This window comes from Electrophorus electricus, chromosome 7, assembly GCF_041902795.1.
Source record: "Electrophorus electricus isolate QZ-2024a chromosome 7, ASM4190279v1, whole genome shotgun sequence".
Classification (NCBI taxonomy): Eukaryota; Metazoa; Chordata; class Actinopteri; order Gymnotiformes; family Gymnotidae; genus Electrophorus; species Electrophorus electricus.
Window position 1 is genome coordinate 28549010 of NC_137503.1, and position 14063 is coordinate 28563072.

Sequence of the window (14063 nt, forward strand, 5' to 3'; positions counted from 1 at the left end):
CTTGACAGAGTGCTAGTGCTTGGAGTGGCATGTCAAGGCTTGTCCCACTGTAGTACAGTACTGACAGTCTTGAGCCCACTCCCAGACAGACAGAGTCAGTAATAGCTTACAGAGCAGCACCATGGAGCATGTGATGGGTTGAGGGGGGAAGAAACCTGATAGTGGGCCTCTGTTGCTAACCCGGGGCAGGCGGCAGCTGCATGTGGTGACTTATGTTGCGAGTGGCTGGACGTCCCACAAGCCGGAGAACGAGGGCCAGGGAGTGAGGGTGAGGGGCAGGGAGAGAGAGGCAGTGAGAGGGAGTGGGAGAGAAGGCAGCAGGTGCAGACACTCTCAGTTTGGGCCAGCGAGACGGAGCAGGGCCAGGCGTGTGGGCCAGCTGCAGCTGGATCCTGGCGGAGAGAGGACCCAAACCCACACAGGTGTGTCATTCACACAGCCACACACACACACACACACACACACACACACACACACACACACACACACACACACACACACACACACACACACGCCACAATGACCACACAGTACACTGCATCGACCTGTGGGATTATAATCCCACAGGTTAAAGGAGTACTTTTATAGTAGGTACAGTCTAGTGTTTCTAGTAGATGTGTTGTAGTTATACTGAAGCTTGATGATCTCAGCTTGTACAAGTGGTCTGTGGGTATGTGCTTTCCCCCACTGCTCATGCTACCTTCATGTTTATGAGGGTGTAGCCCATACACTGTCAGGTTATAATGGCTCTGGCGATTGAGTTCTGTGTTTAGAGATGTGTGGTGTGATTGGAGAGGCTTTTTTTAGTGGGTGTGTGTGTGGGGGGGGAGTGAGTGAGCTCGAGAGAGCTCGAGAGAGCTCACCACAGTGAAAACATGCTATAAGATTTTGGTTTTGGTTACACTGTCACCGTTTTTTGACTTTGCTGGATGTGTGTTTCCTTTACAGTCACTAATACAGTGTGTCATCCCCTATACAATAGCAGTGTTTATTTGAGTGGGAGCTGCTGTGTACACCTGCTGCACAATGATGCCTTCTCATTATCACACTGGGCGCTTACTGCTATTTATTGGGCTTTACTGCCCTTATTTGCATTTGTCAATGTTGTAGAATAGAAATATATTTTAAAGTCCATCCACATTAAAAATTGCTTGAGTTTTCTTTAATGCAGACAAACATCATCAAAGAACATCACAAACACTCAAACACTTGGAATATTTCTTCGTGCATGTGTGCTTTAGAATTAGCATGTTTAATCCCCTTATTCTAATGATCTTTGTCTCTCATTTGCCCTCACTCTCTCTATCCCTTTCTTTATATCAACCTCTCCCTCTCTCTCTCTCTCTACAACCTTGCTGCTTAGTCCAAATCTACATCTTTATGTTGCTCAGGAGACAGCCCCTAATTCACTACCTCAGTTGCCTCACGATCACGGTGATGAGGGCTAGCTTCTTCATATAGCAACCGTGATCCCTAATGTCTTGGGTCGGGATGAATAGCAAGTCATAATTCTTTCATCCAGTTCATGGCATGATGTGTGTCTTGCTGTGGGGGCTGACATCTGTGCTTGCTGCAGTAGGGCTGGCTGTGGCCAGAATGCAGAGGATGAGCAGAGGAGACAGCACCGTGACTCAGGAGAAACGCTCCTCTCACAAACCCTCGCGCCAACCACTGGAGGGGTGCATTAAAGGGATTTGAGCAACCCCTAGTGGTGATGGAAGGTACCGCTACCTGTCCAAGTCCTGTTCTATTAAAGTGAGCAGAGGGATCTGAGTGTAATAATAGTTCACCAGCTTTTTCAGTTCTTTTCATATTCTTTTTTTGTAATGTTTCACAATTTGCTATTTCTTGAAAGTAAAGTTAAAAGGCAGTACCTACCTTGTATTGTGGTATGCATTATATTATATACATTTTGCAACATTTACAATTACATTTCCATATCTACTTAGGCCGTTTTTATTAAATGTACTACATATCTACTCTGGCATTTTATTAGTAGGACTATTAGATATATTAAAATATTTTAAAATATTTTTGGACAGTCATTTACATGCGAAATGTAGTGTCATTGACTCCTTTATCATTATTCCTGCTCTCCTTTCAAGTTTCATTTGCAAGTGTTCTCAGTTCAACAAGTGCACTTGTAGTGCGTGCACTGGAGAATGGATTAGAAGTACTGTGGGACTGCTGGGACATGTAGTGTCACTAACAGAAATGTGACAGACTTTCCTTTGTACTGTGATGTGTAGTTAACTTTGCATGTTGTACAGTGTGAACGAGCAGTCTCTGTAACTCAGGCTGTGGATGGGTCACGACTACACTGAGGGAAACCAGCCTGGGGGAGAGCCCTTTCTACAGTGGTAGCTTAGTGGTTAAGGTACTTGACTTTTAATCAGAAGGTTGCTGGTTCAAGCCCCACCACTGCCAGGTTGTCATTGTTGGGCCCCTGAGCAAGGCCCTTAACACTCAATTGCTCAAGTTGTACTCAGTCACAATTGTAAGTTGCTTTGATAGAAGCATCAGCTAAATGCTGTAAATGTACATCCACTCCTACTTTACCTCTGGAAATGGGATGCTCATCTTGGACATAAAGGCAGTGAGGTTGAAGAGGCTGTGAACAGGCATTACAAAAAAATTAAATATTTTTCCCTGGGCTAATAGGCAGCTTCTGAGAGACTGTTCTCTGCATGCTGTTCAAATGCTGCAGTGCTCATTACTCGGCAAGGCCAAGCGATTCACTCTAACCAGGGTCCCAATTGCACTTGATGGTTGGAAGGGTAATGAGGTTAAGAACTTTGTATGGGTTCAAGAGTTTTCATGCTAATTAGTTTAGAGCCTTGAGCCCACCAGGTTCTTACAATTACAGATGTTTAGGGTCCCATTTCCCCTCTTCAGTGATGTGCAGGCCAATTTGCTGAGAAACTTTTCTGGTGCTAATCAGTCAAAGTCATTCTGATATCATCAACCTCATTAGTTTTGTATTATTTAGTCTCCTCTTGATCTCAATAGTAAGTATGTTGATGGCGCTGTAAATTATTAATTGACACAAGTGTTTGTTATAGTGCTTTTATGAGCTCATGTCCTAAATATCACTTACTACCATTGTGAAAGAGATTTTAAGTTTAAATTTATTTAACCTCAACTATGCCCTTTTTGAAGACCTAATTCTCAGAAGGAAAAATGTCAAACCTTTCTTCATTTCATGACCACATGGTTGACTAATAACTATTAACAAAGATCTAAAAATTATCATGTTAGAATTTTCATGGATTTTTACCAAACTACACATCTTTTTAATCAGCATGCAATGTGGGCTCAATACCAGCAGATAGCACCAAAGTACTATATTCTGATTTAATGTTGTGACGCAAATAGGGGACGTTAAATAGAAGCTGGAAGTTAGTACTTTTGGATTCAGAAATTTTCTGAATTTTAGAAATCAGTTATTTTTAATACACACAATAGGAAAAATTGTGTTTTGTCCAAAGTACAAGACTACCAGACCACTAACATTTGTGGCATAGAAGCAGGCTTTATCAGACCATGACAACAGAGTGTCTTACTCTTCAGCAAATTATTTTCAATGTGTGAAATCAACTTCAAATCTTTGGATTCCCATTGTCCTGTATCAGAGAACTGTCTCCATGGATCAATTTCCAGGCCTACCATGAGGAGGTTCTTTTTCCCAAAAGCTGCTATAGCTGCTGTAGTAACTGTCCTGTAGAGTGTGCTACTGTGTGATTGTGAAAACTGGTTTTCACAATACCCTCTATTTATGAAATTCTTAATTTGTAATAATTATAAACACAGTTTATAAAACCCATAGAACACATTGTTTCCCTAAGCCACCGATTCACTCTGGCTAATATTTTTGAAACATTCTAAAAATATTTCTTAATAGCATTTTGAAAGTCCAAAAGCACAGTGTTAGTCGTTAACGTGTAAACAACTGAAAACTGGAAAGTGTGACTTTAAGTTTGAACAACATGGCACAAGTGCCTTTTGACCTGCAGTGGGTCGGTGTCCACAAAGGATGTCTTGTGTACCTCACCTGAGTGCAGGATGGAGAGGGGGCAGTGTTGCGCTCTGCTGGAGACTGGCTCATTAATTACACCTCCGCTCTCACACTTCATTACTCTCAAGGTTAATCCCCGGTTTATTGTCTGGCGAGCCTATTCTTCCCCGGATCCTCTTCCCCTTGCTCACTGCTGCCTCGCTCCCTTACCTTGAGACGACAGCGGCATGGGGAGGTGGAGGGGGTGGGGGATCTATTACGTCTTATCACGGCAGGACAGGCCGGAGAAGGCGCCCCAGTGAAATATGGCTCCTGTCACAAGCAGCCAGCGGCGAGAACAGCCCTGAATCCTGCTCTTTCACAAAAATGAGAGAGAGAGAGAGAGAGAGAGAGAGAGAGAGAGAGAGAGAATGAATAGCACTCCAGAATTATCAGGCACCTAATTCAAACCAATGGGCAGATCTCCAAGGCCAAGCTGGATTCTGGAGCTTGACAGTGATTTGGCACGCAATTACCCCACCTCAGCCCCTGCTCCGCCCTCCTCTCTCTACCTGTACTCTCTCACGCACTCTCCCACTCTCTTCTTTTGTGCTTCTCCGTACTTACTGATTTTCACTCCAGACCTAGTTTCTTTTTTTTCAACTGGTATAGTAGGGAACTTTGCAAAAAAGTTAAATCATATTTGCTTCCAATATTGCTTAATGGGTGTTATAAAACCAATTACATTTTTTCTCCTAAGGAAAGACCTTTACTGTACATTTCTGTTTCACAAAGGCTAGTAAACAACTTTTCTCAATAGTACATTGTGAAGTACTCTAAAGTGCTGTTTGAAACGCATATCACTGTAGGCACGTTATGATACAAATTCATGTAAATGATCTTTGGTTCACTACTAGCAGCAGGGCAATAAACCTTATACAAGTGGATAGTAGGTATAATTAATATGAAGTATCAGTTCTAACAGCAGTAAAATCTCTGAATTTGTAGGAGAGGTGGACATGTGGAGGTTGTTGGGGATGTGTATGGGAGCCGTAGGGGAGGTATCGGTGATGTGCATATTTGTGGATGTGTAGGGGAGGTGGAGTACAGGCCAAGCAGCAGATATGCTGACCACGTGCTCTGTGAGACAAACAGCAGAGTGGAACGTGGAAGTGCTGCAGGCTTTTGCACTAGACCATTGATGGTGTCGGAGCTCCAAGTGAGCTGGCTCTCGGTGGGAGCCCCCGTTGTCGTGGTCCACTTTGGTTGGACAGTGACCTGGGCCTCAGCGGCACCCGTAGTGTAGAGATGGATAGGGCTTGGCTTAGCGCCACTGCTGTAAGGTGACTGGCCTGTCCTGGAGATTTATAAACTCCTGCCTTGAAAAGGAAACCTAGAGCATATCAACTGTGCTGGCAGGCTCACAGCAGTCAATAAATGTTTAATGGATCCTCTGTTTCAATTATAATGCTGCCTCTCTTTTATCACTTCTGTCATGCTCTGCTCCCAAGAGACTGATTGATGCTAATGTGAATTGTGCTTGCCAGGTGATCATGCTTTGCTGTGTACTTATGTATTACTGTTCTGGCTTCTAAAATAAGCTGTATACAGGCCCCTTCATGCAGTGAAATTCAGTGGAAAACACTACCTACGTTATCCGTCTGTGCTGTCATTTAATGTTGGATTAGATTCACAAAGGCACTCTGCTTTTACTAGTCTCAATGACTTTTTTCTAGGACTTAAGTGATGTGTTCAGTGGACTGTTCCCCCCATCTGTTCTGCCTGGCCCACCCCTGACACCAGTATTCATAGACCTTGGTCTGTAGGACTGCTCTTGAGATGCTGGATTTGGTTATGTAGTGTGCTGTATTTGTTTTTGCTTAAGCAAAACCTTGTATGTACAAACAAATACAGTCCAGGGATAAACCTTCACCAGCTACATTCTTTAAACCACCTGGTAGGTATGCAGTCTAGACTTCACCTGTGGTCATGTAGTTTTTTAAAATTTCTTTAGCCTTTTATGAAGGGACAGTTCCTGAGCAACTGGCACTGCTGTTCTTAGTGCTCAATCACTCTCGGTCTAGCAGTGACACTAAGATATGTAAATACTGTTATGTTGAATAAAATTGAACCGTGCTGCTGTCATGTCAGAGTTAATGCTGTGTTCAACATGGTCCACCATCCAAATAATATCTCATCAGTAGTTGTTGCATTGTCCGAAAATGAGCAGTGATGCACGTGGCAGAGGGTGCACGATGATTTCTGCAAGCCAGCAGATGGACTAAGCAGATGGGTTATTGTGTACTTATGAAAAGCACTTACAAGGTGTACTTCACAAAGTAACTATTGCGAGAATACTGTCAGCTTTGGTATGTTCGAAATGTTTTGAAATTAGAAGATGCATGGCATTCCGTGGACAGGTGAATGCATAAATGTTATATTAATAAAAATGTAAAAAGTTAAAGTAACTAAAAATGAGATCACTAAATAACATTTGGCATTGTAGCTCCTGTTGCTTGTCAGATGTTTTGGCCAGATTTTTGTGAATCTCAACAAAGTCGATTATATATTTTAGAAATGCCATGAGATCAGGGAGTAGACCATAAGGGGTGATGGAGCTGAAGAAGCTTAGCAGCTTCACCCCCAGACTCTAGAAGAATTGGGCTGCTTAAAGCGGCGTGCTGTGATGTGACACAGCCACGTTGCCAGATGTACATAACACTCCTCTATTCCCACAAGTCTTCGGGCTTCAGTAATTTGCCCTGTTATTGTCAAGTTGCTTCTATCGTCCCTGACAGAGATGGAAGTGAACAAAGAAGGAAAACCAGAGAGTCTTCCATTTTGGCCTTCATACACACATTTTGGCCCTCATACACACATTTTGTTTGTGGGAAGATTTTTTTGTTCCAGTGTTTCTTTTTGCAGCTCTGAGAGTGAGATGAGTGTGAGTCAGACCACAGCTGTGAAACGCTCATAGGCCCGAGTCGGATGATGGGATGAAAACTGCTAGATTGCACTCTTTTGACTGCCATTCTGTGCAGGGCTGCAGTGTGCCAAATGCTTAGATTACTATATCGTGTTCTTGTCAGACTCCCACTGATGTTTATGGTAATGGTTTTACCATAACGCAACAAGCACCCTGTAGTGCAATGTGATGGAAATGTTTTGATTGTGTTTAGAGAAGCCTCTTAGGCAAAGCTGTACCAGGCTGGGGCATGACTAAGCACAGTAGCCGTCTAACCAGTTGGGTGGTGAGAAGTTCCCCGCAGCTTACAAAGACGCATTCATCGTTTCGTCATGGAGACAGTTAAGACTACTGTTCTGGGCGTAAGCCGAGGTGCCATTCACTCTTTCTCTCTTTTCCTCTTTTAGACCATTGTGCGGGGCAGCCAGCCACCCAAAGACGCTTCCATCAACGGCCTGCTAGAAGAGTTTGACAGCATCTCAGTCACGCGCTCCAACTCCCTGCGCAAGGAGAGCCCACCAGGGCCCCACCATGCTGGCTCCAGCAAGCAGCTGTCAGTAGCCTCGGCTAACGCCAGCAGTAGCGGCCCCGAGGAGAACGGCTTCAGCCACTACTACGCCCGCTACTCCTGCGACCTGGACAGCAGCCGGGACTTCTCCCTGGACCGGGACAAGGGTGGCTACGACGGGGAGTGGGCGGTGGGCCGGCACTACCGCCTTTCCGTCAAACAGAACGGCCACTCCATCCGCAGCCCTTTCTACCCGGACGCCATGCCGCAGAAGTCCTCGGACTATGGCCGGATGCCGCCGGACTACCACGCCTACCTGGAGAGCAAAGTACGCTTTTCTGCGGACGAGGGGGTGGCGCCCGGCGCCAGGGCCTACTATCGCGCCTCTCTTGGGGGATCCAGCCAGGACTACCGGGAACAGCCCCTGGGGACTCCGTCACGCATCTCATTACATAGCGATCAGATGCACTATGCGGATGGGGACTGGGGTGGGGGTGGTTATGCCCTGGGCCTGAGGGACGACTATGATAAGAGGCCCAAGTCATCATATGTGTCGCAGACGAGCCCCCAACCGGCCATCCGCCAGCGCTCCCGGTCAGGCTCGGGCCTGCAGGAACCCAGCCTGCCCTATGGCATCAGTGCCTTCAGGGCTGCACCACAGGGCCCCTACAGTTCCTACACCTACCCACGGCTCTCTGAAAACACCTCTGCTTCTCAGATCATCGGGAAGGTAACGCTGTCCTTGCCCATATCTTACTTCTCTTCTTGAACCTCAGATGGCAAGATATCGTTTGGGTTTGTAGTAGTACAATCTCGACTGCATCGGGCTTAACATCCAGAAACACACGTTCAGAAGGATGAGATACAGATGGGAAGCATAATTTCATATGTGGCCATATTAAAATAACAGAATAACTCTCCTGATCATATTTAATAGAAGTAAGTAGACTACTGATCCTGCAATATTTCTGATCCAAGTGGACATTTAAAAGTAGTTAATGTTTTATTTAATTATAATGTTGCAGTGAATACCCTGCAGAGGCACGTGTAAACCCTCCACCTTCTCATTCTCTTACCCCCATTCCTCACCCTCGACCCCCTTGACCCAGAGGATGTGTAGATAGGGTATTATCTCCTCAAATGCATCTAGCCTCGAGCCAGACCGCTCAAGTGCACTGCTGTACTGACTCTGTGATGGATCTCATGTCACCGCTTAGTCTGCTCGGCCCGAACCGCAGCGCAGCTGCCAAAGACACAGAATTACTTTTACGAGAATGGCGCAGAAATCAATTAACGGAACACTGGCAATTTCCCCGATAACAGCAGTTCATCTGCGACTTAGAGAAAAGGCCCTTTGCCAAGCACAGGGACTTTTTGAGGTAATGTGTAACCTATACATTCACTTTATAGAGGCAATATTGCAGTTTGGTTGTTGCAAAGCACAGCTGAGAAATTTTGGCTGTAATTTTAAAATGTGGTTCATTACATTTTATTAGAACTACACCATAAAAAAGGTTCATTAGTTCATATAAAAAAAAATTAGATAGGGTAACAAGCAATTTAACTAAATTTCTAAATACTTTAATTGAAACATTTGATTATTCAAAGCATTTATTTGAGTAGTTATATTGCTTGTTACCACATGAAGTGAATTCTTTTTAGCTTTTCTCTTTTGACACTGTACATTATTGCAAGCAAATGCTTTTTGTCCGGTTTTGCTGATAAATAATGCCAAGGACTATTATATCAAGGAGATGTTTGCTTCGAATAGTTAGCTAGATTACTACCTTTGTCTGTTCCAAGTGGAATCATAAACCATACAGAGAGGATGCACGACAGAATGCAAAATTCATGTTTGTAAACCAATTAAGCATAAAAGACTAAAAAGCAATATGTACATATTTTGGACGTATTTCCTATTTATTTTTATAGTCATCCCTGTTACTCATGTGGGTATGTCTAGACACTTTGTTTGCTAATATGGCATATGACTTAATACTAATATGAAAAGAATTCACTACAGTGCATTGCATTAACACCCCCCCCCCCCCCCCATTTCTCATTCTTCTTGACAACCTTTTAAAAAAATCTTTGCTGTCAATCAGCTCTGGTCTTTTAGCAAACAGTGTTTTCCTTCTGTTGGTGTGGCCCAGTGTGTAGGAGAGGACAGCCGCAGCACTTCGACGCGCGCGTCCGTGGTAGGCGAGAGCCGCAGCTCATTGTGATAAACTCATGTCACGGCACTTTCCTTTTCTGCAGCCTTTGCATAAAAATGGCCGCACGATGTTCCACCACCGAATTCAATTTCACAGTTCAGTTGGGTTGTTGATTACGCTGCCAAATTCAGATTAATGTGCGTTTAACGAACATGGATCAGGAGAGCCCTGGCTGACAGCCAGCTAGCGGTGCTGGCAAACCCTAGCCGCGCTCCGTAGAGGGGTCTCGGGATTCCTCTATCCCACAAGCACCTTCACAGAAAATGATTGATTGAACGAGTCTATGGGCGTAATTACATGCTGTACTGTAGCACCGAGCTTGAGCGTGTGAGGCTGCCTCACTGGACTTCTCATCATAAGGCATGTTGAAAGACTATCCGTGTCCTGTCATCATTGGGAGTAGTGGGGGTAATTTAATTTATTGTTCGTTCTGACCCCGTTGAGACAAGGGAAGTATCTTATGGGATGCAGCAATATAGACGGATGCAGCAGAGTATATATGTTCTCATATTTCAGCATTAGAAATGTAGTATATCACTGATGGACTTTTAAAAGAAAACAATACAGATATTGTTCAGCCCAGTTGGTATGCATGAAAGTGTTAACACAACTGGTCTTGCAGCTCTGTGGCGCTGTCTCACAGAGGTCACGATTTCCTCCACAGGAGAACCTTCCAATCCTCACCTCACGCCTGGCTGGGGCAGTACCACATGAGATATTGTTTCTGAATGCATAAACTACATTTTAGTTAACATCAATCTTTAGTAGCTGTTAATGTGTTATATTAATTGTGTTCCCTGGGACAGTATTGCACTTTGTCTATACACCACCCAAATGGTGCTCCAAAAATTTGGAGATTCAGAAATTAAATAAGGAACACACCATTGCATAAGTTTTATTGTGTTTTCTCAGCAGAAGCCTCTTGTGTCACTTTACTTATTGTGATTCACTAAATCTTTTTGTATTCATTAAATCTCTTGATGTATTGTACTGGATGTTTCCATAGAAAAATGTACACCATGATAAATTTAGGTGCTAAGAGAAAACTAGATGCTTAGGTTGGTGGCTAGAAAGTATTATTTGTAAACACGTGAAAAAATGTCCATCTATGTGTATCGACCAGGTTGACTATGACAGGATGTCACGGGACGGGAGTCCACAGGTGCCAGGGGCAGAGACGTACCCCCGCGGCCCGCTCAGACTACCTCAGAGCCACGGCAAAGCCGGCTACCCGGCCAGTTTTCAGTACCCTGCCGCCTTCCACTACAAGCCCTCGCCATACCACCACCCGCCCTCCCAGCCCAGCCCGCCCTACACCCCACAGGGGGCGCACTCCCAGCCCTCCTCACCATACATCCCCCCTGGGGCCTACCCGCCGCCAAGCTGGGGCTCTGCCTCCGAGCAGCCGCCCTCACGTGTGTCTCACGAGCAGTTCCGGGCAGCGCTGCAGCTGGTGGTGAACCCGGGCGACCCGCGAGAGTACCTGGACAACTTCCTGAAGATTGGCGAGGGCTCCACTGGCATTGTTTGCATTGCCACAGAGAAGCACAGTGGCAAGCAGGTGGCTGTGAAGAAGATGGACCTGAGGAAGCAGCAACGCCGTGAGCTCCTCTTCAATGAGGTGGGAGGAATGAACTGAACAGGAAGGCCTGCTGTTATCAGTAGCATTTAAGCGATTGGAAACTATTAGTCAGCATGAAGGCACTTTGTCTATTTTTGTGTTTTGTGCCACATTTATCCAATAATTGTCTGAAGTATGCAGTTTAGTTCACTGTAAGATGAGCTTTGAGAATTGAAATAAGATTCCCTTATATATCCATTGAAACAACAAAATATAGATAATGAACATGTGCTTTGGTAACCATCAAAGTCAGACCTCCTGTATTCCAGTTTTGTTTATCTCTCAGGCAGTTCATAGGTTCCTCTCAGCTTTGATGTAAAGTGCCAGAGAAGTCAAAAATGTAATTAAAAATCTCATAGGATATTTCCACAAGTTGACATGTAAGGCCTTGTATCAAGCGTCATTTAGTTAAATTTAAAAACTGGAATTCATTGATTTTTTTATTGACAAGGTTTAATGAAAAAACAGCGGAAACCTCTCTAACCTGTGTATTTGGAAACCTTGGGCTGTTGCGCATTTACATTTCTTGTCATACAGTGAAAATGCCAAAACAGTGACCTGTGATGGGCTGAGTCAAGTCCCAGGAGACAGGACCGGTCCCTGGTGAATGAGGATACTATATGCTTCGCTTGATTGTTTATTTTTGAAAATACTATTAGGCTTGCTAACAGCAATGTACTGTTTCTCATGCTCTTTTTATATTGTTAATCCAAAGTAAGCCTCTCTTTGAAACAGGACTGAATTTGTATACTGCATATTTATGAATCTGTGTATGGTAGGGTTTAAACATGCTTTAATCTAGTACATTTCTAGTGGTTCACACAGTAGCACAATGATGTAATATTCATATAACAGTACACTTTAAGATTGTGTAAATAATCAATATTAACTGATTTTTTGTCCTTCAAACCAAGATATTCCAGGGATTAGACTAGAGATTTCACCTAACAGTGCATGCACAGTATTCAGTCTTTGTGTAGATAATCTTATCTAAGATGTGCTGTGCTGTTGTTTGTTGCAGGTGGTGATTATGAGAGACTATCACCATGAGAACGTCGTGGACATGTATAATAGCTATCTGGTTGGAGATGAACTCTGGGTGGTTATGGAGTTCTTAGAAGGTGGTGCTTTGACAGACATTGTCACGCATACGAGGTAACAATAACATGCCACACTACACTGTAGAACACAGACCAGCATTAAAAATAGCTGCTTGATGAAGCATGTTACATACAGTATCAAAGCAACTGGAATTCATGAAGTGCAGCACAGGTGGATGCTGCAAAATCAGTTTTCATCTCATTATCATTTATTTCCAAAGTGTGTAGTTGCTGAGTTGGGGCTTTAAACAACGGCCCTCTGTATGCATGATTACAGTAATTGCTGTCGTACATCAGTTCCATGTGGCACAGGGTTGGCTTCTAATTGCACGCTTTCAGGAGGATGGGCGTCCCCGTGGTCACGCCGCCAGGAGATCAGTAGCCGGGTCTTCATTAGACTCAGAGGAGATGTGAGCTCAGCTTGAACTTTCCATTGCCTTTGTTTCAGTGCACCAGGAGCTGTTTGACTTAGTAATCGAGAGCTGCACAGAAAGAAGCCTGTGGTCTGTGTGAATGTAATGCTAATATGTTCACTTTCCTGCCTGGTGAGAAGGGAGCACTAGGTGGAGAAGAACTGAATCTTTGTTCACCAGTGAAGTATAAACTGATCAAAAGGTGTCAGCAAAGGCCCTTCAGAGAGCTGTGATCACTCGCAGTAAGCAAATGATACTAGCGAAAATGAAATCGCAGTTGTCGTCACCGGCATGAAGGAATCAGGTTTTCCAGCAGTTGCACAATCTGGAATGGGAGCGCAGTGCTCTTTGTAGGAAATGTGCATTCATGTGATATTCAGTGCATTATTACACCACTTTATGGTTATGTAGGAAAAGGTTGGCATTTTAAACAGAATGGCGAAAGCAGCACATTATCACAATACGCAGTATATTACACAGTACATGATCACGATGATCAAAGAAAAATGCTTTGTGATTTGGCTCCTGGTTGGAGGTGTATTCTCCTCAGCTGGTTGTCACTGGACTCCTGCCCAGAGACACAGCACAGTGCCAGCCTGCGTTAAAGTGTCTAGGATGTTCCAACAGCACCCACACATCAATTAAGACCAGTCGGAAAGGAGAATGGGGACAGCAGTGTGTTTGTTTTGCACAGGTGGATGATAGATTGTAAGAGGTGTGCTTGCTTGAGCAAGAAGAGATAGAGTTCATATTCAGACATATCCTGGCGTGTCATTGTATTTCTTTAGACAATTATCAGGGATATCTTTATGCATGTTTGTGCAGGTAATGAGTAAGTTTCATTCTTAAGACAATAGATTCTCCTCTAGTTAAATCCACACAACCACTATCGAAGCGAAAAGTGTAATTATGAGCACACACGGTGCCTCGGTAGCCAGTAAAACCCTCTTCAGTACGTGCCTTTCTCTGGAGCTTGGGGGGGGTCTGCAAACAAACGGCATGACAACGAGTTCCCGCAGGGTGCAGTGGTGAGGTCGTGGGTGAGGTTGAGCGTGGCGGGGAGCTGCCGAGACAGCTGGGCCTCGTGTGTGCGCCCTGCACATGATGGGCTGCTCACTGAGATGTGCTGCATCTTTTGCTGCCTGAGCAGTCCCACCCAGGCACTGCTCTGCCGCTATTGTTCTAGTGCAGCGCAAGTTCTGTTAATGATAAAGTTGGTGTAATGCAATTGTTGCGGTTGTGTGTA

The 14063-nt window shown here is 44.4% G+C and overlaps 1 protein-coding gene across 3 annotated transcripts in view; it reads left to right on the top strand.

Annotated features, from left to right (window-relative positions):
• The window catches only part of pak5 (p21 protein (Cdc42/Rac)-activated kinase 5), a 37130-nt gene that overhangs the window by 20085 nt on the left and 2982 nt on the right, over nucleotides 1–14063 (top strand). For all 3 annotated transcript variants that reach the window (XM_081717234.1, XM_027029730.3, XM_027030041.3), the window contains 3 exons: nucleotides 7367–8197; nucleotides 10807–11304; nucleotides 12326–12459. In XM_081717234.1, coding sequence (XP_081573360.1) covers nucleotides 7367–8197; nucleotides 10807–11304; nucleotides 12326–12459 — 1463 coding nt within the window. The remainder of the gene's footprint in view (nucleotides 1–7366; nucleotides 8198–10806; nucleotides 11305–12325; nucleotides 12460–14063) is intronic.